Consider the following 25322-nt stretch of genomic DNA (forward strand, 5'->3'; position numbering starts at 1 on the left):
CTTGCGTAAAAACAAGCCCCATTCAGCCAATTTTCCTCCCATTTTTTTCTCCAAGTAAAGCAAAATCACATGATGTGTACTTTGTCATCTGACGCTGAGGAGTGGACTGGTCCCACCTCAAGCAAGCTTCACTGACGTCGTCTTTTTTGAAAAAAACAAACAAAAAACAAAGCTGTGAGTGATTTGTCAAGGTAGAGATGCTGTAGATGAACTTTGTCAGGAGAAGAGTAGTGGACCATTAGAGGAGGATGGACCGTCGGGCTCCTCTGCCCTTCATCTCTGCCTTTTGCTTCGTAGGTGAGTTAATTATTTTTCAGATAAAATACACTTATGTTTGGTTCCATGACTGAGACATGTTAAATTGCTGGTAATCAGTAAAAAAAACAAACAAAAAAAACCTCACTTTTGCACACTTGCATATTTTTCATATTACTGAAATTGTTGCATAATAATTCAGATCAGTTTCAAAATCCTGGAGAATTTTTCCATCGATTTTCTGTGCATATTAAAGTGTGAAATAATTTTTTATTAGAAATGTATTGTTTTTCTGCAATACTCATGTTGGGCCGTTTTGCTGACATTCGCACCCCAAGATTTTTACTTTACTTGTCATCATTTTTGTCTGCTGTTTAATAATAAATCCCAAGACTTTGAGAAATGCAGGCAAGGCTAGAGAATCACATGACTCCCCTCCTCTGGCTGAATAAATCCTTTTCTTGAGGAAGATGGCTCCCACTCATAGCTCTCAAGCACATGGCTAATGTGATTACTCACACAATGTGGCCTCTTGTCTTGCTGATTTACTTACTTACCTGCTGGCCTCGCTGTTTATGTTGAATAAATAGTTTTATTGCAAAATATCAACATTGTTCTAATGAAGTACGCAGCTATCGCCATGGACTGAAACATTTCCGACACTAAACTAAGCCAGTGAGTGCCCATTTGGTCATACTGTTTTGTTTGTGTGTCCCTCCTGTGCTAGTCAGCTACTTCCTTGTTCGTGTTCCCTGTTTTGATTTTGGGCCGAATGGAACTGATTCATCGTGACTAACAAGTGCAAAAAATTAATGCATGGCAGATGTGTGTACTGTACTGTAGGTTTGTAATGTACTTCCTGGTGCATGGAGGATAATGTAAGGCAACAGGACTTACTCTATTCATATTCTATGGCAAGGGGCACAGTTTCATTTATTTTCTAACAGCAAAAAGAGAAAATGAACCATATTTGTGTTCATTTGTCCCTCCATGTGTTATCAAGGTACATGGTGGTTGAGAAAGTATAAGACAACAAAAGACTGAAATTCTGACTGAAAAGTGAAAAATATGGTTGAACAATTTGTGTTGATTAACAGTTTGTTGATTTGTTTCGCCATGTGTTAGCAAGCTACAATGTGGTCTCACCAAAAGATAAGACAACAGGACTGTGCATTTTTTTTTCTTTCTGGTGCAAGGGGAAGGTTTCACTTGAAGTCAAAAAGCAAAAAGAGAAAGTAAATCCATTTAACAAAAGTGAAAAACATTGTTGAATGTTATATTTGTGTTCGTTTGTTCCTCCATGTGTTAGCAACCTACTTCCTGGTTCATGGAGGATAATGCAGGACAGTAGGACTGTACCATTTATTATTCCCCGGGCTAGAGAAACGGTTTTATTCCGTTTCAAACAAAAAGAAAATAAAGAAAATAAATCCCTCTAACAAACATAGGAGAAAAACGTTGTTGAACCCCATCTTTGTGTCTGTTTGTCACTTTGTATGTTAGCAACATACTTGGTGGTTCACTGAAGATAATGTTAATGACAGGACTGAACCATTTTTCAAATTCAGGTACAGTACGTCTGTAAGTTGCTGAAGTAAGCGGCTTTAGGAACTTTTGGAATCTGAGGCAAGTGGAGTAGTTCATTGTAACTCAAATGGAGACATTTTCATCCGGATTTGCACCAAATGCACCAATTGAATGGAATCTTCCTCAGCACGTGCCATCAAGCTCAGCAAGGTTTTTGCTACATACTGACAACAAACAAACCAACAAACGCTGAACCAAGCAATAGCGCTTGGCATCATGCTCAGCAGGGGTAATAATATTGGCTTAGGCTGCCTCTGTTGTACTGTAAAACCACGTCTTTAATACTACGTAATGTTATCTTTCCAAGAAGTCACCTTCTGGTCAAATGAATCATTTACTTCCCTGTCCATGTTAGAGCAAAAGAATGGTTACGTAGCAGCACTGAGTCCAATTCCAACACAGTCACATCATATTTGTGTTGCAGGCATGGTGCTAAGTCAGACCACACCCACTCCTGCAGCCCTCACCACCACTCTGTTGGAGAATGGCACTGTTGTGACACCGACCCCTGCTCTTGTCAGCACCACCACCTCCACCTGCTCTGCATTCAACACTTCTAACTGTGAGCCTTGTGCCCCTGGATCACAGTACGACAATGGTGAGTGTGTACTTTATCTCCACGTATATTACAACCAAAGAGTAGATGTTGACATTTTCTAATTTATTCCAAGGTACACTGCTGTGTGCATGCTGCGCCGAGCATGGGCTCTGTCTATTTCCTGGAGCCTGCCTACCATGCACCATCGGCTTCTATCAACCACTGTCTGGGCAGCAGCAGTGCCTTCCCTGCCGGCAGGGCTTCTACACAAAGTAGGATCTCTCACGAATTTGCATTACTGTGCCACACAAAATCCAGCACTGTTTTTCTTTATTTCCATTATGTATTTTATAATCAACACGTCAAGCTAATTTTAACGCAGTCCTATGTATTACTTGATCAGTTTATATCACAACATCTTATGTTTCTACAGTAATAATGTTGGCCTTGCTGGTTCTCATAATAGTCCATTGTTTGCCATTGAAGCAGCCAAGTGGATGTGACCATTCTTTCATTTGCCACAGGGGTAGCTATTATTAAGCCCTATTAATTCTGCCTTGCAACCCTGCAAACATGTCACCGGGAAAAACAAATGTGTTGATCTACTTTTCTGAGTTGGCTTCATAGTTAACTTAAAGTCAAAGAAATATTTTGTGTTGAATTACGCATGATTTTTGTTCTTTATTTACCTTGGAGTTGGAATAATAAATTGGAATTTGAAAGAATACATGACGCAGTAACAGTAGCTAGTGGAGGCCAATGAACACAGTTATAAATGTATATATATATATATATATATATATATATATATATATATATATATATATATGAGTCGTATGTTCTAATGCAGGGGTCACTAACTCGCCGAGTCCGGACCCAGACGCCGTCCTCTCCGGACCTGGACATATAGTAAAGACATTATTCAAGTACTTTAAGGTTTTTGTTTTTTCTTTTAGCTTTTAAAGCATTTTTAGATTTTGTGGCACTGGTTGATCAGATCCGAAAATCCACTGACCAATTGCGTGCGAGTCAAGCATTCCATACGATGCGACCAATCAAATCTGCGCATTGGCGCTAAACCTTGCGACTCTAAATACAGAAGAAAGAGGAGAAAGGTGAAGCGAGTGACACAGAAAAACGAGTGAGATACGGCTAAAGGAGAAAATGAGTGATGGGTGGGGAGAGGGGACGGACAGACGAGTCATACGGAAATATAAGCGATGCGAAAAGAGAGGACAGCGAGACAAAAAAAGCTGGACACAACAGAAAAATACACATGGTGAAGTGAAAAGGATTGAAATAGAATTTGGGTTGAATACCCCTGTTCTGATGTATTGCTGTTCTTCCTATGTGATTTAACACGTTACTCTGCAGTTTCACCGGAAGCCCGTTGTGTCTGCCTTGCCCTCCTGGATCCTTCAACAACAACACTGGTGCAGACAGATGTGCAAGTTGCTCCCCAGGTAATGCATTTGCTGAGCCATAAGGTTTGTGTAAATTACTGTATCACAGCGTATTTTCAGACATAAAATTCTATCAGATCTCTGATAATATGAAGGGACTCATTTATCGACTGGGACTCAATAGGACACAGGCCTCCTCCTTGACCAGGGCTATTCATCTACCTAAGTTGTTCAGGGGGCCACATTTTCAGAAAGCTAAGGACTGGAGGGACCGGACTTCTCTTTACATATTTTCCCTCACCAAATGGCTAAAATAGTCCATATATAAAGCCATAAATGAAGGCAGAAGCAATATGTTTACACTAGTCAAAGATCCTCTATATAATAGGAGGTCTGTGCTGTCTTTAAGGACCTACTGTAAAACGCTAATCGGAGAACCTTATCTGCTGTTTTTAAGGATGTGCTGCATAAACTCTGGTCAAAGATCCTCTACATCAGTGGTCCCCAACCCACATACCAGGCCGCGGGTCATTTGGTACTGGGCCGCGCAGAAAGAAAAAATAATTTCGTTTTTTTTTTTTCCTACATAATTTGTAGTCTTAATTATGTTTTATTTTGAAAAGTGGCCGGATTCTCTCTGTTACATCCGTCTCACTTGACGCATGTCCATTGTGCGTGAGCTAACTTTATCTCATGCCGCACAGATAGACTACTACTGTATTTTTACCATTTTTCTTTCACCTCATATTTGGTGTCAAATGCTGATACTATGTGGGAATGCATAAAGGTAAGTTTTGATGACTTATTGAGTGCTAATGTGCACATTTGTCTCACGTGAATTCATGCTAGCACACTGCCTTTTACCACACGTCAAACAGCGATGTAATCATCTCTCTGGAAAAACCTCCAGGCTTGAACTGGTGGATGGTGGGTCGGCATTCATTTTGTGCTTTTAATTTGATGTTATTCATGTCTTAGTTTTACACAATACATAATAAATAATAAATAAGATACGTTAAATTAGATCGCTATAATAATACGACCCCCTCCCCCCTCGTGGGTCAAAAATGGTTGGGGACCACTGCTCTACATAACAAAAAATTGTGGTTTGTTGAACTGAACTTGCAGACCGGTCTGATGTAATTTCATGGGCTGGATTCTAACCCCCACCCCTCCCAACCCATTTTCTATACTGCCTATGTTGTTCAGGGTTGTGTGGAGTTTCATGGTTAAGATGTTTTTGCGTAACCCTGCTAACTGTGATTGTGCTGCTTTCAGGTTTCTTCTCATCACTACACAGTTCCACTTCATGCTCACCATGTGCACAAGGCAGTTTTTGCAAGTAGGTCGCTTATCTTGACGTCTCTGTCTTCTAAAATCTAAGGAATTGATCATCGGCGTGAAGGGATCAACCTCAGTGCTTGGAAAATCACCGTTAAGAGTGTCACATGCTTTCCATATGCCTGAAATGGCTTCTCAGGGAACACATCCTAACGTGTCTTGGGTTCTCTTCACAGGACAGTGTATTTTATTAACCTTGTAAACATGTTTCTCCGTCTCTGACAGCTCCTCTGGTTGCTCCCAGTGTCAGATCTGTCCTGGAGGGTCAGAGGCACTACAGTCTGCAGCTAGAGTTTGCACACCGTGTCGGCCCGGTATGTTTAAAAACAACATGGCTGTCATTGATCCTGTCAGCCCATAATATCCTGGTGATGTGATGTTATTTTGACAGGTATGCACAAGGCTCCCCATCAGACCATGTGTCAGATCTGCAGCAGCGGATCCTTCCAGATTCACTGGGGCCAAGAGAACTGTGATGTCTGCCCAGAAAATCACTATTGTCCAGTCAGTACTTCACACTGAACCACTAACCACCACATTAAGACCTTGCACGATGCCATGAGATCCAATACAAGAGCAAGAATCTTGCATGTAGGAAGATGTCGGAAACACAGCCAGCATTACATGGAGGGAGACGACCACAATGAATCCCACCTAACATATACAATTCCTCTGCCACGTGACTGACTGGTGACCAGTCCAGGATGCACTTGCCTCTTGCCCAAAGTCAGCTGGGATAGGCTCCAGCTGACCTGTACTCCTAATGACAACAAGCAGTATAGAAAAAGGATGGATGGATATAATTTTGGGTTCCAGAAAAAAAAATCGTAACTAATAAAAATATCTAAAATATGTGTAATTAAATTATTATTCTTAATGGAATTTATAATAATTCAATACATTTTTATTTGGCTTTATTTTAAAAAATGTCTCAGAAATGCAAATTCTTATAATATGTAACAAATCTATGACATGTTTCTGTAACTCATATAAAAAATCATAACATAAAATGGAATTAATATAAAGTCAAACACCGTAAAACTAGTAGAATTTTTAGGTGTTTTTGGATAAAACGTCCCTCTAAAGCAGGGGTCTCAAACTCAATTTCACTGGGGCCCAGTGGAGGTAGAGTCTGGGTGAGGCTGGGCCGCATCAAGTATTGGGAGTAGGGCTGGGAATCTCAGGGTACCTCACGATACGATACAATTCACAATACATCCATGTGATAACACCACTGTCAGTTCAGTGTTGGTGTTTACTTGCCCCTGTAAGTATGTAAGTAACACTGAGCTTGCCCGGATGTTGCGGGCTGCAGTTACACTACTCTTTGATGTCCAGTCGTGGGCCGCGAGATACGATTCGGTGGGCCGCAAGTTTGAGACCCCTGGTCTAAAGCAAACTTTCAAGGACAAAGCATTTAAAGGATTAATGCCACAAGTGTGATGATAACAATAGGACTGCACCTGGGATTTATTCTGATATTGGAACTCTCTCTGTTTGATGCAGTACACTTCTACATCAATAGAAACTACAAAAAATGTTATTTTAATATTCTCCGACAGTGTCAGCCAACACAGAGCATAATTATCTTTGTATTGGGTCTCAGAACATAAGGTTTTTACCATTCAGAATATAGTTGCTAAGTTTGCTAACACGGTTTGTTATCCTTTCCAGAGTCCAGACGTGAACCCCATTCGTTGCCCCGGTGATGCCTTCTGTCCTCAGGGCAGCTCAGCTCCAGGCTACTGCATGGAGACTTTCTTTCGTAAAGCGGGGGACACTTGTGAATTAGCCCCAGTTACCATTGCTTTGTTAGTTATTGGAGGAGGAGGTAGGTGGAGGAGGAAAGTCAGCTGCACATGGTTTTGTCAAATTAAATAGGAATCATGTGTGTGTCATGTTGTCATTCCTGCAGTGGATCTTAATTGCATCTTCTTTTTTTGCTTTCAGTCGCTCTGCTCTTCATTATTCTAATGGTCCTACGCAAAATGAGAGACACAGATGGCGAGCTGACGGTGTCCCGAGCTCCATTGCTACGCAAAGAGAGGCCTCAAGGTCGCTACTATGGGATTCCCGGTGATGCAGAACCTGTGTATGCTGGCTGGTGAAGGGATGGAACGAACACCAAGTGAAGACTGACATTTATTGATGCCTTCAATCCTTCAACTTGTTGTTGGTAACAAGTTGGCCCTCGTGTGAATTATTGTACATTGCCAGTTGTCAAACACTATCCTTTTCTAAGCAAGCTTATTGGATTAGCAAGACAAGAAGATGCATGCCAGGACTTGGTGGGAGCCTTTTGCTCGTATGAAAAGCACTTTTTACTGGAAAAATTGATTACTTTGCACTCGTATTAGGGCTGTAGACTCTTGGGTGCATCCTCTAGCTAATTCCTTCATGAACACTGCGGCTTGTTTCAATGCATTTCATTGTTCTAAGTTTTTTTCACCTGCTTTTTTAAGATTGTGTATGTTTTAAAAAATAAATTATAGTTAGAACCCAACCTTTAAGTCCATTGTGCAAATTATGCAGCCTACATAATAAATTAATGGTTACAACCATCAAGGTTTACCACTTTCACATCCCTTCCATCTTTAAAACTAAACTTCCGGTATTGACTTTTATTTGAGTATGGTATAGTTGTCTTACAACTAACTGAAAAAAAATACGCTAAGGATTTTAACAGCGAAAAGACTACACTACACTACAGTCAAGGCCCAAAATAACTGTCTTGCCTACAGTGAAACGTGGTGGTGTCATGGTCCGGGGCTGCATGAGTGCTGCTGGTACTGGGGAGCTGCAGTTCATTGATGTACAGTGGCATTCTGAAGGAGGGAATGATGCTTACACTAAATATGGACACAATTTGGACATGTTCACTGTGTGTACTCACTTGTGTTGTTGGTTATTTAGACAACCATGGCTGCGTATTCGCTTATTTCAGACAAATAGTACATCTATACTGCTATGTAAGCTGTACACTGACTAATGACTATTTTAAAGTATATCCTAGTTTTATTTCAATAGTATTGTCCTTGATATAATAAAATGATTGCTGAAATGTGAGGTGTACTGTACTTCACTGCAATTTTTGGCGGTACAAAAACCCAAGTGGAGGTGATAAAATGAGCTACAGCACGGCGCTTTGAAAACATTACAGCTGTGACATTCATTCCTCCCGTTAGCTGCACTTCTTTGAGCACATTTGCCATGCTGACTTCTTTTCAGTGGACACAAGAAGGTTTAAAAGCTGTTCATTATTTGCAAATTAGATGTGAATATAGAAGCAGTGAATGTGAGAAATAACTCTCCACTGTGTGTGAATATAATGTGCACTATACCTGCCACTGTGCCACAATGCACTGTATGCGCCATACTGGATCCAAATACTGTAATACCATTATAACCGCTAAATGGCAGCAATTTGTCGTAGAACGACAAGGAGGCAGCCGTAATGTGATGTTTTTGTCCCTCCAACATTCCGTAGTGACGTCAAACACCAGTAGAAAACATGGCGGCCGTCCTCGCGAGGAGGGTGTCGGGTATGCAATGTCACATTTGTTGTTTGTATGTATTTGTATGCAATGTTACAATTGTTATCCTTTCCAAATTTTATGATTACTAAGTCCCATTAACCACGTGAAAACAAGGCTTGATCGCGAACCTCACTCTTGAGCTAGCTAGCAAATTGCGGCTAGCTAGCTGGCTATCTTTCCTGTGTTGACATGTTGTCCTTGTGCTTGACAGGACTGCTGAGGCCGCTGTCTGTGGCGCTGTGCGCCCGGACACCGCAGACGGCTCAACTGTCCAACTTCATAAGGTCTCAGCCTCTCTGCATCTCTTCGACCATCCACGCTCCTGTGCAGGCAACAACCTGTCAACTACCCCCGCGCGGCCTCCTCCAACGGTACAGACTCTATACAGCTGCTGCTCTAACATAGTCACTAAATGGTTCATCTTGTGCTTAAAATTGACATTTGTTACTATTTGGGTGATACGTTGATTTAGAGTGAATAGTTAAAATGACCTAGTATCAATACCTGAGATTTCTTAAAGTGAATGTTACTTGAGACAATCCACCATATACCATTTGCTTTGAATAAAAAACGGGGTTCAGGGCAATTATTATGGAGGCCAACAGGGTCTAACGCACAGTAACATCCAAATGCTCCAAACAAAAATGGTCCAAAACCAAAAACATACCAAATACTATAAAACATATACAGCATATTACACACACAAACCCCCAGAACAGCTGCATGAGAGAAATGCTGCAAGTTCACGGACCAAAACATACCAGCCTATCAGGGGAGCAAGACCTGAGGGATGTCTGTCTTTAAAGACATGAGTGGGATTCCCTAAGTAAAGATAGCGGAATGAAAATGTACGTAATTCTTTATTTCTTTGTAAAAACTTGGTTGTAATACGTTACAGTATTTTGAGCAAGTGGCCTGGCAAACTTCAGTTTTGGTCAGTTAAATTGTAGCATTTCTATCATGCAGTTCATTTTTGGGGTGTTTGTGTGTGTTTTGGGCATTTGCAGCTTTTTTCTTTTGCATTTTTTGTTTTTGATCTTGCAGCGTTTGTTACTGCAGCATTTTCCCGTTGCGCATGTTTTATGCCGCTTGTAGTTTTGGGTAATTTCTGTTTTTGGAGAGTGTGGACATTTGTCAGCCACTGTAAAATATACTAAAATTACACTGTTATTTGAATAAAGTGTAATAAGTGCCTGTGTATTTTATAACTGTTTTGCAGAGTTTTTGCTCTTAGTCCACCCTTGAGGCAGCAGCCGATCAGACATTTGACATACTACAGTGTAAAGAAAGGGAAGAGGAAGTCTGTCAAGTCTGTGACAGAAAGGTTCATGAGGTTGCATTGTGGCCTGTGGGTTAGACGTAAGGTAGGAGCGTCTACGACTATAACACACAGTATAACACACCTGTAGTTATTGTACATTGACTTGTTAAACATCTGTCGTTCCCTCTGCATCAAGGCTGGATACAAGAAGAAACTGTGGAAGAAGAGCCCCGCCAGACGAAAGCGACTGAGGGAGCACGTCTTTTGTAATAGAACGCAGTGTAAACTTCTAGATAAAATGACAACACAGTTTTGGAAGAGGAGGAACTGGTTTGTGGCTGATCCATACCAGAAGTACCACGACAGGGTTAACCTCAAACTTTAAGTCATGTACTCTTTTTCTTGTTCTATAAATGTTACCATCATGTTCTATAAATGTGAAAAATCACACACTATGGTATACCCTGTGTTGCTTTGCTGCACCACACACACACACACACACACACACACACACAGTACGTTTTCTTCACGTTTAATGGCCGTAAAGTGACTTTTAACCAACCATCGTGTCATCACATCACTGCTGCTACTTGTATAGCTCACATAAAATTTGAAATTGGTTATTCTGGCCTGCCAGAACAGAAACTCTTAAGATCGCTCTGTGAAGTGGAAGCAAATAAGTCACTCAATATGTTTGCACAGGGCACAAGCTTCACATGAATTCACTTAAGAATTCCATCTAAATAACAAATATCATGCAGCGATTACTTTTCATCACAGCACATTTGCATTGGATAGAAGGAAATCACTTCTACAACTGATACTAACGCTGAAACATGACTTTCCCATTGACCTTTCAATCACATCCATTAAAAGTATAGTTGATGTGACGTGTATCTACCACACCCACCCCAGTGAATGTTGTGTCAACAGGGCGATTGCGCCTTAGAAGCTACTGATAGTTTCAGCACGAATGAAGCAGTGATTACAAATGCCCAGTAGATCATCATGTTCGGGCATGGTGCGGAACTGTAAAATATCCCTAAAAGACTCCGTTGATGTGAAATAGAAACAACAGAACACTCCACTACTAAAAATTTTGATTTGCAATTCATGAGCAAATAATGGACAACAAAACAGAGCGGGAGATTGTGAAAATGATTGTGCTTGTGCAAGTGACTAATAATTGATACCCACCACATAAAAACAAAATGATTCTTATGATGGGGTTTTTCCCCCCCCCACTGTTTTGGTCAATTTCTGACTTTGTGGGCGTTAAGCTGTATTAACCACGCAGTGCATAAAGGATTAGATGAGAAATATACAGTAGATCCACCACCATTTGCAAATAATTGAGATGCCCATAAAAATGATTTTGCCACTCTACACAATACCACAGGAGCTTGTCAACCCAATGCCTACCTCACTCCTGGTGCAACCAATAATATGTGAAACACATAACGTACTGTAACTGCACTACACTGACTATGCGGGTATCAAAATTCACCCTTACACACTAATATACACACAAAACAATGCAATGTTAAACTCATTTATAACCCACTAGGCATAGCTGGGTTACTTCCTGTTGCGGAAGCATGTGTGTGGGCTTCCCAGCATGACTTGCAGGTTATAAATTAGTATAAAAGTATTGTTTTAGCGATAAGTGTGTACATTTATTTCGATGCCCACAGAGCCCGTGTCATAAGGTTACACTGTTTTGTTATTTTTGGTTGCACTGTGAGATAAGCATGTGTGATGTGAGTGTAAATATTAAGCTGATTCTGATTTTTTTTTTTTTTACAAATAAAAAAAGTGTTTTGATATCTATGAATGCTATATCTGCAGGGATCCATTTTAAATACTTCATCGTTTTACATGTGATGTTTCTTTCATTAAGGCTTTACAAGAGGTAAATAATTCCACCACTGCTGCTTGACTCCTCACGAAAACATGTTTTCTTAGGAATCTTTTAACGCTCAGGAGAACAGTCGCCATGCATTTGATCCTTGGCGCCCAGTGACACATTAACAACAAGGCCAGACACGCATGCAAGGTGCCTGCCCATACCTGGCAGAAATTAAAAGAGGAAAATAAACATAAAACACACTGTACACATGAAAGCCCTAAAGCGTTCACGCAGTCGTCCTCCTTGCTATATTATATAGACATGTCATCATAGGTCACTTTGGTAATACTACTTGTAATTCCAAAGCAGTGTTGCTGCAGTCACATGAGGTTTGGCGAGTCAGTGTTCTTTTCTTTTCTTTACGTCTTGCAGTTGGAGGCGCCTATCCGCGTGGCCGACACGTTCACATGGCTTCAGCGTTTGAAGCCACAGCGCTCCTGGATCTCGTGAGAGGCCGTAAGACTCTAAGAGGAGGCTAGAGGGACACAGTGAAAGAGAGAAGCAAACTTTAGCGATGAGAGAAGCCACATGCACATCATGTAAATCCCTCCAAGTCAGAGTCGGGTTGTTTTTTTTTTTAACTTGCAGCTCCAAGCTCATTCTTGCCAGATCTGAATCTACAGAAGGAGCATGCTTCATCATGATCAGACTTACTATACACTTGAGGGCACTTGATCACTGTCTTGAAAGAAACATTCAGCAGTTCTTATGGACTCACTTGCTTTGAGTCCTACTTTTTCAGAACTACTTTTTTTATCATTTGGTGAGTTCTTCACCCGTAATTTTCCAACAAGTTAGAATGTACATCGTACGTCTCCATACAAAGCAGGAGAACCGTGTAAGCCAGGGGTGTCCAGAGTGTGGCCAAGGGGACATCTGCATTTATAGGCCCGCTGAAGTTACAATTTTAAATGTATCCGTTTTTGTGTCCTGTGTCCTGATCCTTGTCTCCCCACCGATCAGTTCTCTTTCCAGATGTACCTCATTATCTACTGTAATCAGTCTGTGTCCCGTTTTCTGGTAAGTCTGCTCGTCGTTGGTCTCATATAGTTGCTATGTGTACTTTCCTTGCTCCTTGCATGAGTTTTTGTGTTTTGGACGTTCACCAACTTTGCTTTCCAATTATCTATTTTGGATCCTGGGTTGCCCTAGTGTTCCCAAACCCACATTACAGGAATTTTATTGAAATTTGTACCTTCATTTCCTTGTGTTCAAGTGTGATTCATGCGTGCGTACTTTTATTTCAGTCATAGGCATTTTGTACCCAGGCTTAGTATGAATATTGAAGCAAGTTTTACATATTTTTTGCCTAATTAAACATTTTCAAGCATAAAAAATTAACTAAAATAAAAATATAAGGTATTCAGAAGACACTGGTTACTCGTTCGGCGACGCACACGATCACCAGACTTGATCACCGGAACAACGGACGTTTATGGCACGTTTGAATTATCTCTCAACGGGCACAATAATCACAAATAAAAATCCCTAATAAAAACATAAGCTAAGGTTGCCAGTGTCCCACCCCAAGCTAAAACTCAACTCTGAACTCCGGACATCACTTCCTGTCTGCCCACCACACACTCCCCTCGGGGTACACATTTATAGCAACACACACAAGCATGAGTCTTATTTATGTCTTAAATGGCTGTTTTATTATGTCTACTATACTGGGTAAGTGTAAAGGTGACTATAGGGGTGTTGTTTCATGTCAAGAGGGCTCTAATATTACAAACTGTATGTCGTAAGCAGGTTTTTCTATGCTAACAATGAAAATATCCCATTTATAAATAAGGAATCCGACTTCGCGGAAATTCACTCATCACGGTCGGGTCTGAAACCAATTAATCACGCTAAACGAGGGATTGCTGTGTAAAAAGTGGATAATGTGTACAACAGCGCTTGTGGACAAACCCAGATGATTAGCATTAAAGCTACAGCCACACAATGCGGCGTGCTCCCCGTAGCTGTAAAGAAGCAGTAACACTTCTGCTTATCCAAGATCAGGTTGCGGGGGCAGCAGACTAAGCAGGGAAGCCCAGACTTCCCCCTCCCCGGCTACTTCGTCCAGCTCCTCCCGGCGGATCCAGAAGCGTTCTCAGGCCAGTTGAGAGACATAGTCTCTCCAATGTGTCCTGGGTCTTCCCCGAGGCCTCCTACCGGTCGGACGTGCCCTGAACACCTACCCGGGGAGGCGTCCGGGAGGCATCCTGACCAGATGTCCCAGCCACCTCATCTGACTCCTCTCAATGCGGGGGAGCAGCGGTTCTACTCAAAGTTTCTCCTAGATGACAGTGCTTCTCACCTTACCTCTAAGGGAGAGCCCAGCCACCCTACGGAGAAAACCTATTTGTCCTTTTGGTTCATGACCATAGCTGAGAGTAGGAACGTAGATCGACCGGTAAATTGAGGCTCAGACCCCTCCTCCACTTGGGGCAGGATCTCATCCCCGACCCAGAGATGGCACTCCACCCTTTTCCCAGCGAGAACCATGGATTCTCATCGCAGCCGATTCACATTCGGCTGTGAACCGATCCAGTGAGAGTTGAAGGTCATGGCTCGATGACGCCAGCAGGGCCACATCATCTGCAGAAAGCAGAGACCCAATCCTGCAGCCACCAAACCGGAACCCCCTCAACCCCTTGGCTGCGCCTAGAAATTCTGTCCATAAAAATAATGAACAGAATCCCCAGAAATGTCTAAATTTCAGCATCAAGGTAAGAGACAACACACTTCCAATACAATACTGTGTGACCTCTGAGACTTGAAAAATAGTATAATATGGCACATTAAGGAAACTAATGTTTACATTTGAAATGGTATTGATTCAGTAGAACTAAGATTAGAACTAATTAATGTAGTACTATTATGGTAGCATATACTGAAAGTCACAGCAACAGTGCATTCCTTCTATTTGGCATGCCACATTTTCGATTGCACTCACATGTCATTTGCAGCCTTCCACTTCACTGTACATCACTGTAAAAAGTGTTAACAGCTGCAGGTGCACTAAAGCGTGAGGATTCATTTCACTTCCAAACAATAAACCAACATAAATGAGCACTCTGGAGGGCCGTGTTAGAGGCAGGCAGCAGCTGAGCACTAATGGTGAGCAGGCAGGCTGTCAGGTTACCTCAGGAGCTTTTCTTTTCATCAACCTGAGCTGAGGTGAGTCTGGAGCCCCCTGCACCCCACTCATTCCCTCCTCTGGCTGCTTCAAGGCCGGAGGAGTGGGAGAAGGTGTGGATGGTGGGGAGGGATCGGGTGTCGGGGACTCCTCTGGCTTCCCCTGGTATAATCCCAACACCTCATACTCAGTCATGTCAAAATCCTGTCCTGTAGGGCGGGGTGGAGGGGTGGTGGGGGTTTGCTGGTGGTGAGTGACCATGGGTGACTCTAAAAGTCATTGCTCTAAGAAGCAACGACAGTATTAAACACAAGAATAGGCATCATCTCAATAACTGCAGTTTATTCAGTCTCTTATGTGCTTGCTCTTTTTGTGATCTTCATCAAGTCTAGCGACTACGGATGTCCCCATGTTCATAAACTACAAGTATAAGGATGCAAGCACTCCCCAAAATGTAGCTTTAAAAGAAACTAAACAACTACTCACATGGGCCACTGAATTAAGTACACTTCCGCAATTACGCATAGAAATGCATGGTCATAGACGGCTGCCATGTACCCAACAGGGCATGCTCCTAACTGTATTAGAACAGTCTTCAATGGTTTATGCCAGAGTTTCCCAACCTTTATTGAGCCAAGGCACATATTTTACATGAGAAAACTCTCAGGTTCACCACCAAATAAAAATGTATTCACACAGGTTGATGACGTACCTTCTGCCATCTAGTGGAAGCACATTTAATCGTTCAGTCTGACACTAGATTGGTGAACATCCATCCATCCATTTTCTATACCGCTTCTCCTCTTTAGGGGTTGCGGGGGTATGCTGGAGCCTATCCCAGCTGACTTCGGGCGACAGGCGGGGTACACCCTGGACTGGTCGCCAGCCAATCGCAGGGCACAAAGATACACTATTTTTAGTAAATAAATCTGAATTTTGAGACCAATTTAGTGCAATTGGATTATTTCCCATGGTTCATACTAATGTGGCAGAGCACAGTGGTTGGGAATCACTGGTTTGTGTTACAGTTGTGACGGTTATTACGGCAGTATGTAAAAGCTCTTTCACTGATACTTTTAATGCTAAAGTTGTTAAAAAAAATAGAAAAGAAAAAGATAAACGATGTAAAAACGGAAAAGCTAAATTCTATTAAATTATCATACTGTACATTCCTGAACTGAAAAAATAATTTGAAGTGACTTATGTTCACTTAACTTCTGACTTCTCAGCGAAGCCCAGTGAGCTGACTCAAATTTGCTTATAAAAAAGACGAATTCAGTCTGAAATTCCCCATTCCAGGCATTTTTGGTTTTAAACAAGCCTTTGAAAGATTTGTAAACAATTCATACCAGGTGGTTTAATTTGTTAAGCGCTCTATTGTATATGTGTATAAATTGTGTTTTGACATACAGTATAAGCTAAGACAAAAAAAAAGTCAACTTCATCCAAACTGAAGGAAGACATTTTAATCATTTCTGTATCATTTTTGTCCAATTTTGGACCCATTTTGAGATCTCAAGTACTGTTACAAAAAGTTGAAAAATATAAAACACACACACGCATACAGATAATAATAAACATATTGCTAAGTCAATACCATTGTAAGCATGATGTGTTTTTAATACCGCTTTTGTGTTGGATCTCATTAGTATTTGTACCTAATGCAGTGCTTCCAATTCATTCATTTATTTGTGGTGGCCATTATCTGTTCACATGATCTGTTCATCAATATAGTGTGATACTAAGATGTACAACGACGTGTACATTATCTTTAAAACCAGCGTACACTGACATAAAGCCCAGGAAACATGTTTTTTTTTTAATTGCCCGTGTATGTTACACTTCTCTTCTCTTCCTTTTGGCTTTTCCCTTCAGGGGTCACCACAGCGAATCAATTGCCTCCATCTAACACTGTCTTCTGCATCCTCTTCTCTCACACCAACTACCTTCATGTCCTCTTTCACTACATTCATAAATCTCCTCTTTGGTCTTCCTCTAGGCCTCCTGCCCGGCAGTTTCAAAACTCAGCATTCTTCTACCTATATATTCCCTATCTCTCCTCTGGACATGTCCAAACCATTCCAGTCTGGCCTCTCTGACTTTATCTCCAAAACCTCTAACATGTGCTGTCCCTCTGATGTACTCATTCCTGATCCTGTCCTTCCTGGTCACTCCCAGAGAGAACCTCAGCATCTTCATCTCTGCTACCTCCAGCTCTGTCTCCTGTCTTTTCCTCATTGACACTGTCTCTAGACCAAACAACATCGCTGGTCTCACCACAGTTTTGTATACCTTTCCATTCATTTTAGCTGAAACCCTTCTATCACACATCACACCTGACACTTTTCTCCACCCGTACCATCCTGCCTGTACACGCTTCATTCACACAGATGTACTCTGTCGTGCCGTGTATGTTATACTGCTGTACAAAATTAAACTAACACCCGTAAATCAATAACGTCATGTTCTGTTGTTAAATAAGCTTTAAAAATATGGGATAATGCCGCACATCAATTATGACACAAACCAAAAAGCTCGGTTTTATCCGTCCACACCCAAACAGTGGCCCAGGTATTGATAATCTCCAGTCTGGTCGGAGTTTAGAGTCATAATTAATTATGCAAATTAGCCGATGACATCACTCCCACCCCGCAATCCAAAGCCACAGATAGATTACAGTCCCGTGGGAAACACTGTATTGTGTCCACTGAATTTACGCAGTATATTGTGGCTCTCTGCTTTTAATGTCAGCACCAAGCTAAATACTCTTACTTTAACCTTTGGATGACTTGATGGTTATCAACAGCATGCCCAAAATATCAGTAGTCACTGTTAAATGTTGGCTGTACTTACATTTAAAGATCGTGTCTTATTTTAGCACACATGAATAGCAGATGAAAAAATAGAACAGAGAAGCAAAACAACAAAGTCTCGCATCTCACATAATATTGAATAAGGAACAAATCCCCCGAGCTACATGTGAGCAATATCATAGGATACTTAGCCCAACAAAACAGGAAAATGGGCCTGGAGGTTGGGGGGGGGGGTGACATAATCAGGGTGGAGGGCGGAACTCAGGAAGGCAGACAGAGCTGAACAACATCTGTGGCCTTAACTTAGTCTGAGCAATACATGAACTTGAACATTGCTTTCTCATATAGTAGAGGAAACAATTTCATCCCCAGCTAATTTTGTAAGCTGACCCCCTTACGAAGACATGAACAGTGCCAAATTTTTATGGTAGGTTTATTACAACAATACAGAAAAAAACATGAAATAAAGGTTTGACTTTGTATTAGATTGGGGAGGTGCAATGCAAACCAATGCATGACACAAACCATGAGGAGCTGAGATGTTTCTTGTACAGCGGTTGGTCACCACACGTTACAGTCCTCTTTACAGATTCTCTCCAAAATCCTGAATAGTTTTGAGGCTGTTGTTTGGCAGCTCAAAGTTTCATCTCTCTCGACAGATTTTCTACGGGATTAAGTGTAACAATTGCCAGCTGATGCAGCCGTGCAAAAGTTCGTTGGTAAAACTCCCTGACGCCTTAAGAGTCGCGTTGGCTATCCCTCTGGACTCTCATTGGGCGTGGCCATGGTTTAAGACCCGGGCATGCGCAGGGTTGGACCAGATAGTTCACATACCGTCTGAAAAATGGCTAGGCTACTTCACGATCTGAATGTTTCTCTTCTTGAGCCACTCCTTTGTTGCCTTGGCATTATGTTTGTGGTCTTTGTCGTGCTGGAACAACCATCCCCAACCCAATCCCAGCAACTTCCAATATCAGCAGGATATCAAATAATTATTTCCTGCAGTGTATCGCGCTACAAAGATTCTTCTAAAGTGTCTTGAAACCGTTCAGTGAAGTCATTGGAGTCTCGACTCACCTTTGTTGTAGCTTTCAGACTTGCTACGCATCATGGTGCGGGTCCGGTGCTGGGCTGCTGTTGAGGCTGGAGGTTGCGAAGACGCAGAGCTGGGGTCGGCCTGGTCCGACTGGTAGGAAGACAGATCTTGCATGCTGAAACTCCTCAACCTGTCTGACAGAACTCCTTGGCCCTGCGGCAGGAAACAGCAGGTAAACACACACAAACCACATATAATTATGTGTGTACAAGTTACTTACATTACCTAACATCACTACTGGAGCTTCCATTTATGTGTGCATCCTTTCATAGGCTTTTCTCTTATTTCAGTTGCCAGTGAAAAACAGTAGAACATTTAAAGTTGAATGCAACATTTTCAGCAATACTCCTGCTAAATGGCAAAAAACCCACCATCGTGCATGACGTTATATGAGAGATCCACAAGGGTTTTGCTTTCTGTTTGGCTTTTTGTGTGTGGAAGAAAAAAAATGTGATGACCGTAGAACTGCAAAAATACCTTATATCTGTGTCCTCGCTGCTCAGTTCAATATGGACGTTATTCTCACCAATAACAATAAAAGAGCAAATGTTGTGTTTAGGCGTTTGGAAGGCTAAGCGTTAATCACTGCGCCCGTCATTCAACATCAGAAGTAAGTGTTTCATTATTGTTGTGTTTACTATTGACAGCAGTTCTTTTTACACTTTTAATCATAGGACACATATACAGTATATACAGCAGTGGTTCTCAAATAGTGACGCCGGCCCCCCTTGGGGAGAGGGGGGGGGGAGGGGGTCAGAGGCAGGGAGGACTTTCAATATTACTGCAGACCTGCCAACATGTATGACTTTGTGGTACTCAGCATGCAATTTGACTCTTGAATATGCTTGTATCCTTCACTGCTCTTCATTTTGTTGCATTTCGCTGGCTTCAGTTTCCAGTTCATTCTGTACAGATAAATAGATAACAGTTTCTCAATAGCATTTCAAATCGCAGGGGCACAAAAACATTTCTGTCCTCCAGTGGGGGCATGACAGAAAATAACTGAGAACCACTGGTATACGAGCCTTCACACTCACATTCGCACCTAAGGACAATTTAAAGCCCCCAATGAATGTACACCTAAACCCACACAAGAACATGCAAATTCCACATCATAAAACGTGCCGTCATCCATCCATCCATCCATTGTCTGCCGCTTGTCCTCATTAGGGTCGCGGGGGTATGCTGGAGCCTATCCCAGCTGACTTCGGGCGACAGGCGGGGTACAACCTGGACCGGTTGCCAGCCAATCGCAGGGCACATATAGACAAACAACTATTCACACTCACATTCATACCTATGGACAATTTAGAGTCTCCAATTAACCTAACATGCATGTTTTTGGAATGTGGGAGGAAACTGGAGAAACCCCACGCACACACGGGGAGAACATGCAAACTCCACACAGAAATGTCCAAGGTAGAATCAAACCCAAGTCTTCCTGATCTCATCTCCAGACTGTGACTGTGTGGCCAACATGCTAACCACTCGACCACATCATAATGAAAAGTCACAGTGGCATTAAAGTGTATGACACGACAACACAGACAGCAACACTATCCACATTAGATGCTGGGGTATCGATAGGACACTATAAGCTTGATTCTCTGGCCTAAACTAAAGTACGAGAACAAAACCAAAAAATGTCCCGATTCGGCAGTACCTTTGCTGCAGCCATGACTGCCGCTGTGGCGGCAACATTCAGTCCCTTTCTCCCATAATGCACCAGCGTGTCATAGCTTTTGTCCTTGGCTTGGCAGATGTAGTCATCAATATCCTGTGACAAGCCACAAAACAAAAAACACATTGTGTATCTTTGCGTGGCTGCTTCTTTCATGCGCTGCTATGGTAGTGGAAGTGCTTCTGCTATAGCTTGATTAAGTCATGTCTCATCACACTCTTAACTCTTTTTATTTAGCACAGAGACAGTAACAAAAAGACGCATAGAACACATTTGGCCAAGTGAATTAGCACAAGTGGACTTTTGTTCACTGGATAGCTGAGGATGCTGGTAGTGGGGATAAACAACACAAATTCAATTGAAGGCCGATGCTTTCCCTGAAGCCTTTTCTTGGACTACACAAGAGTACGTCACAAAAGAAGTGGGAATTTTCACCTTTTCTTTAGAGGAAAGCGTGGGATGGACAAACTTCCTGTAGAGTACGCTGGAGCCTTTAGTGTAGGGGGACAGTAACCACACCACAAAGGCTATCTTCAGTTCATAGTAGAAAGGAAGCCTGGGATGGATGTAATGACACACAGTCAGACTTACCGGGCACATCTACACACATCAAAGCCATCAACTAAACTCTGATGGCATGACAGTGTCTCACAGAAGTGAGTAGACTAGACACTCTTATTGCAGCGACCATTTTAACAACAGTACAGTGGAACCCCACGTAGTTGTGACTGAACATTACCAAAACCCACACTTTTTTTTAAAATAAAAACTAAAATCCACCATTTTATGCTTAGAATCTCCATAATGAGGTCATTGACTGGTAAGAAATCCACTGGTAAATATTGAGTTGCATATCAAGTAGTCAAACTTGCTTAAGGTGTTCTTCATATGCAGTGAATGGGCTCGATATTTACACTGTTACTCACATGTCACAAACCAACAGGATCTTTATCAACTCAAATGCCAACCTTCCTCATAGTGCAGCCAAAATAACACAACACATGTGGAACACATGTCACTGTACCACACAGACTATGCAAGTTTTGAAATCAAGTTTTATAAACTCACATACAAAACAATACTATTTTATGCCAATCTGGTATAAAATAGCATGCTCGTGTGCACACGTCAACAACATGAAATTACACAGCATGCCTTGCAGGTTATGAATGATTGTTTTGCATGTAAGTTAGTGTATAAGCGTTTATTTTGATACCCACATAGTCCACGTGGTGCTGTACCGTGAGTGAGGGAGGTGTCAAAATAGACACTTTTATAGACACTCAAATCCTTATTTTTAGCTGTAGCTCACCTGGATCTACTGTATACCTTCTCAAGGGACAATACTACAGAAATGAAACTTGAATAAACTTTGGAGTAGTCTCGGTACAGCTGTAAGTCAGTGCACATTTATGATCCACTGAAAATAAGTCAGCATGCAGCCATTCTTGTCTAAACAGCTGGCGACACAAGTCAGTACTAAGATAAGTGGCCAAAGCGCAGTGGTGGTAGAGTGCTTTTACTACATATTTTATTTCTATGCCAAAAGACTACTTACCAACAAAGAAACATATCCGTGAACACTTCCACAGCCGTGTATAGGGCAAATATAATCCAGTACATCATCCATTTCACCTATGAACGCAGATATGAAATATTATTATAGATGGACGATGAGTGATGCCACGTTAGATCGATTACACAATAACCACACTCTGATTTTTTTTTAAACAATCTACGGATAATGTTCTCTTGATGGGAGTTGTGACTCTTTACATGGTTTTAACAAACAGAATATTCTGAGATTCACAATTGCGAAACCCATGATCAACTGCATGACTTGACATACTTTAACATTGGACAGTGACAGTAACAATACCCGATACTGGTGGATCAATACCATTCATATTGCTGATAACGATGCAATATTGTGATATCGACACTGTGCCCCATCCTGTAATATCCATTTATACAGAGATAATGAAGCCGCAAATTGCATTCCAGATATTTTTTTCCCTTCCTAGACAGATTGATGAAAAAAAGGGTGTTTAAGGATCACCTTCCTGAAAGAGAGGGTGCCGTCACTTTGAGGGGCATGACACACAGCTATAGCCAAACAAAACTATACTGCAAACAAGTGGAATAAACTAACGCAATGTTAGTATTTGCATGTTATTTATCAGATTTTTCATCAAAATTTGGACAATAACAAAAGTGACACAGATTCCAAATCAGAACGATGGCATAATGTCCAGGATACGTGTTACTGATCTATTTTTTCTAATTAATGCACTTTGGGGAAGTGTTTTTTTAAATCATGCTTACTAACAATGCTAACTAACAATGTTTTAAAGAACACAGTGTTGAGTTTCGCACAGAAAGGGGTCCTTCCATTAATGTTATACGCAAGATACATTGCCATTTTGGAGCGTGTTTGTGACAATTTAAGGTAAGTTTAAAGCATTTACAGTGACAGATATATACAGTATGATATAGCGATGTATATTAAAGTGATACTTTATGGTTATGGTTAGAAAACTTGACATTTTGCTTGCTAAGTCACACTTTTCAGGAGACTGACCCTTGAATGAATGACATTGCTGTGTTAAACAGACATGTGAACAAAAGCATGTAAAAATCTGGCATACTCACATATTCTCTCACATCTTTGGACTTCACAGCTTTATAGGATGAGTATGCAGGATATAGTGTACCAAATACAAGTCTGCAACAAAAAAACATAGCACATCACTGATATTAGGATGTAAAATGACATAATCACATCACTACAAGCTAAATGCTTCTACTTTAGGTGTGGGTGATACTCCAAATTTTGATACTGATCCAATACCAAGTAAATACAGCACCAGTATTGCCGATACAGATGCTTTTAACTTATGTTTTTCAGGATAATTTAATAATTTTGTGAATATTCCTTGAATTTGTTGACCATGATTATAACCACAATAAAACATAGACAAATATCAACAAATGGTAATGTTTGTTTTTTTTGCAGCCAAAGCAATAAACAATATATAAACATACCATCATCAACAATGTAATAATAGGAAGAACACAATAACAACAAAACACACTTATTGTGAAAATAAAAAGAAAACTGAAAAATATTGATCTGCTCACACGAGTATTGACGAAATACTGATACCACCCTTGGTATGGATGTTATCGGTGTTTCGACTGAAATGCTCACACATTTTCTACATACACGAACACAGATTGGGCGGAGGCGCAGGGGCACTTTGATTTTTTGAAATTTTGTAAGAATGCTCAAAAAAATGTATTCGATAATAATATATTTAAAGACTAAGCATTTGTTTGTACATTAGTTGTTAGTATCAGCACTTCAGCCTTTTCTCTTTAGTTTGCACTTTTTTTCCTCTTTTTTTTTGGTTTGTCTTTATTCCTCCAACGCAGGCCAATTAAAAAGTAATGGCACCCGGGCCGCACTTTGGACACCCCTGTTTAAAAGTGTGAATTTATGTCAATTCCTACATCACAATGGTGCCATCTTATTTTAAATGACAGACAGGCTAAGGCCCAATGAGAATGCAGGACTTGTAGAGTGAGACAAAGATGTAGCCTGCATGTTTCCTCCCTTTTTGCCCCTTCACGATTCTATTCGTGTGAAGACACCTGCGTCCTCCCGGCTAAGGAGCACCATAGCCGGGCAACAGCTGCGAGGGCGATCCGATCAAGTTACTGACCTGCATGCTGTTGCACTACTCCGGCCAGGCACTTTCCAGACACCACTAATTTAACCCACTTATTGGGGAGGGGTCCACACTCGATAGGATACATTTTATACGCAGAAAGTGTATTTTGGGAAGGGAGGCAGTCCTCATCTAAAATGAATTGCCTTATTTTGTTAGGCTTGGTCAGGCAGGCCTGTGGTGTGTCATGGCGCTGAATCATACTAGGCTAAAAATAAGACAGGGCAATAATAGTTATCTTATTTTGTTTTTGCATGGTGGGTTGCATTGCTGTGATTTTATTCTTTCAATAATCACATGAATGGCTGTAACCCGAGAAAGCTGACCCATCCCTTTTGTTTTTTTCTCCTCCAATGTGGGACACCAACACAGAGAGAGCGCTCCTCCTGTGTTATTTTAGCTTGTCACACATGCTAATCATCTGTCATTAATGATCATAACAGTGTCAGGCTGCCTGCACTCCTGATGGAGCGTTTCATACCATCTATATGCATTTACTGTATTCTCATTTTCGTCACACCACCACCAAGAAATCCGACATATATGCCCTCCGCCTGCTTGGCGATAACACCGACACAACGAACCACATTATTATTACTAAAATGACTGTTAAATGGATTTTTTAAATGACTTACACCACAAGTCTGGAGATGATCCAAGAGACCATAGCGCTGGAGAGGCGACAGAACGCGATGTTGTGCTTGGAGGACTTTCCTCCTGACCATGACAGCCCACAGCGTCTCGACGCGCACGACGACGCCGACGTCACGCAGTACCTCAAATGTCCACAGTTGATAGTGTGGCGCCGCACGTCAACATAAAGACACACCTTCATGACGTCAGAAATTCTTCACTTTTTTACAAAGCATGCTCGTGCTGGGTTTTGGTTGACTTAATTTTGCACGAGTGTACAACTACTGCATCATACTATGATGTGTGTCTAATATTTGCTAAGCTTATTGAGCTGGTTGAGTACAAATAGTAACAGACATACTGTTAACTTAATATTTCTTAGTGTCATAGTCATAGTGATAGACAGGCTGC

At 41.4% G+C, this 25322-nt stretch overlaps 3 protein-coding genes across 4 annotated transcripts; 2 read left to right on the forward strand and 1 right to left on the reverse strand.

The window, feature by feature from the left end:
- Positions 1-89: 89 nt before the first annotated feature.
- On the forward strand, positions 90-8383 carry si:dkey-21a6.5 (multiple epidermal growth factor-like domains protein 9). Its single transcript, XM_054795983.1, has 9 exons — positions 90-297; positions 2267-2440; positions 2514-2652; positions 3755-3843; positions 5062-5125; positions 5350-5438; positions 5516-5628; positions 6799-6955; positions 7075-8383. The coding sequence occupies exons 1-9, from the start codon at positions 249-251 to the stop codon at positions 7230-7232; spliced, it is 1032 nt and encodes a 343-aa protein (XP_054651958.1). The 5' UTR covers positions 90-248; the 3' UTR covers positions 7233-8383.
- Positions 8384-8534: 151 nt separating this feature from the next.
- mrpl35 (mitochondrial ribosomal protein L35) lies at positions 8535-10397 on the forward strand. The gene is made up of 4 exons (XM_054795988.1): positions 8535-8666; positions 8872-9031; positions 9880-10024; positions 10118-10397. Exons 1-4 carry the CDS (start codon positions 8636-8638, stop codon positions 10304-10306), a joined length of 525 nt encoding a protein of 174 aa, XP_054651963.1. The 5' UTR covers positions 8535-8635; the 3' UTR covers positions 10307-10397.
- Positions 10398-10437: 40 nt separating this feature from the next.
- On the reverse strand, positions 10438-25322 carry reep1 (receptor accessory protein 1). 2 transcript variants are annotated; one of them, XM_054795985.1, is made up of 8 exons: positions 24914-25322; positions 23200-23272; positions 22106-22182; positions 20983-21103; positions 20530-20643; positions 18848-19019; positions 14964-15166; positions 10438-12305 (listed from the first exon to the last, which is right to left on the reverse strand). In XM_054795985.1, exons 1-8 carry the CDS (start codon positions 25111-25113, stop codon positions 12234-12236), a joined length of 1032 nt encoding a protein of 343 aa, XP_054651960.1. In that variant the 5' UTR covers positions 25114-25322; the 3' UTR covers positions 10438-12233. The 2 variants fall into 2 exon arrangements, with proteins under 2 accessions (XP_054651960.1, XP_054651959.1); XM_054795984.1 differs by lacking the exon at positions 14964-15166 and having other exon boundaries at positions 24914-25298.

The sequence above is a fragment of the Dunckerocampus dactyliophorus genome, chromosome 13 (genome assembly GCF_027744805.1).
Source record: "Dunckerocampus dactyliophorus isolate RoL2022-P2 chromosome 13, RoL_Ddac_1.1, whole genome shotgun sequence".
Classification (NCBI taxonomy): Eukaryota; Metazoa; Chordata; class Actinopteri; order Syngnathiformes; family Syngnathidae; genus Dunckerocampus; species Dunckerocampus dactyliophorus.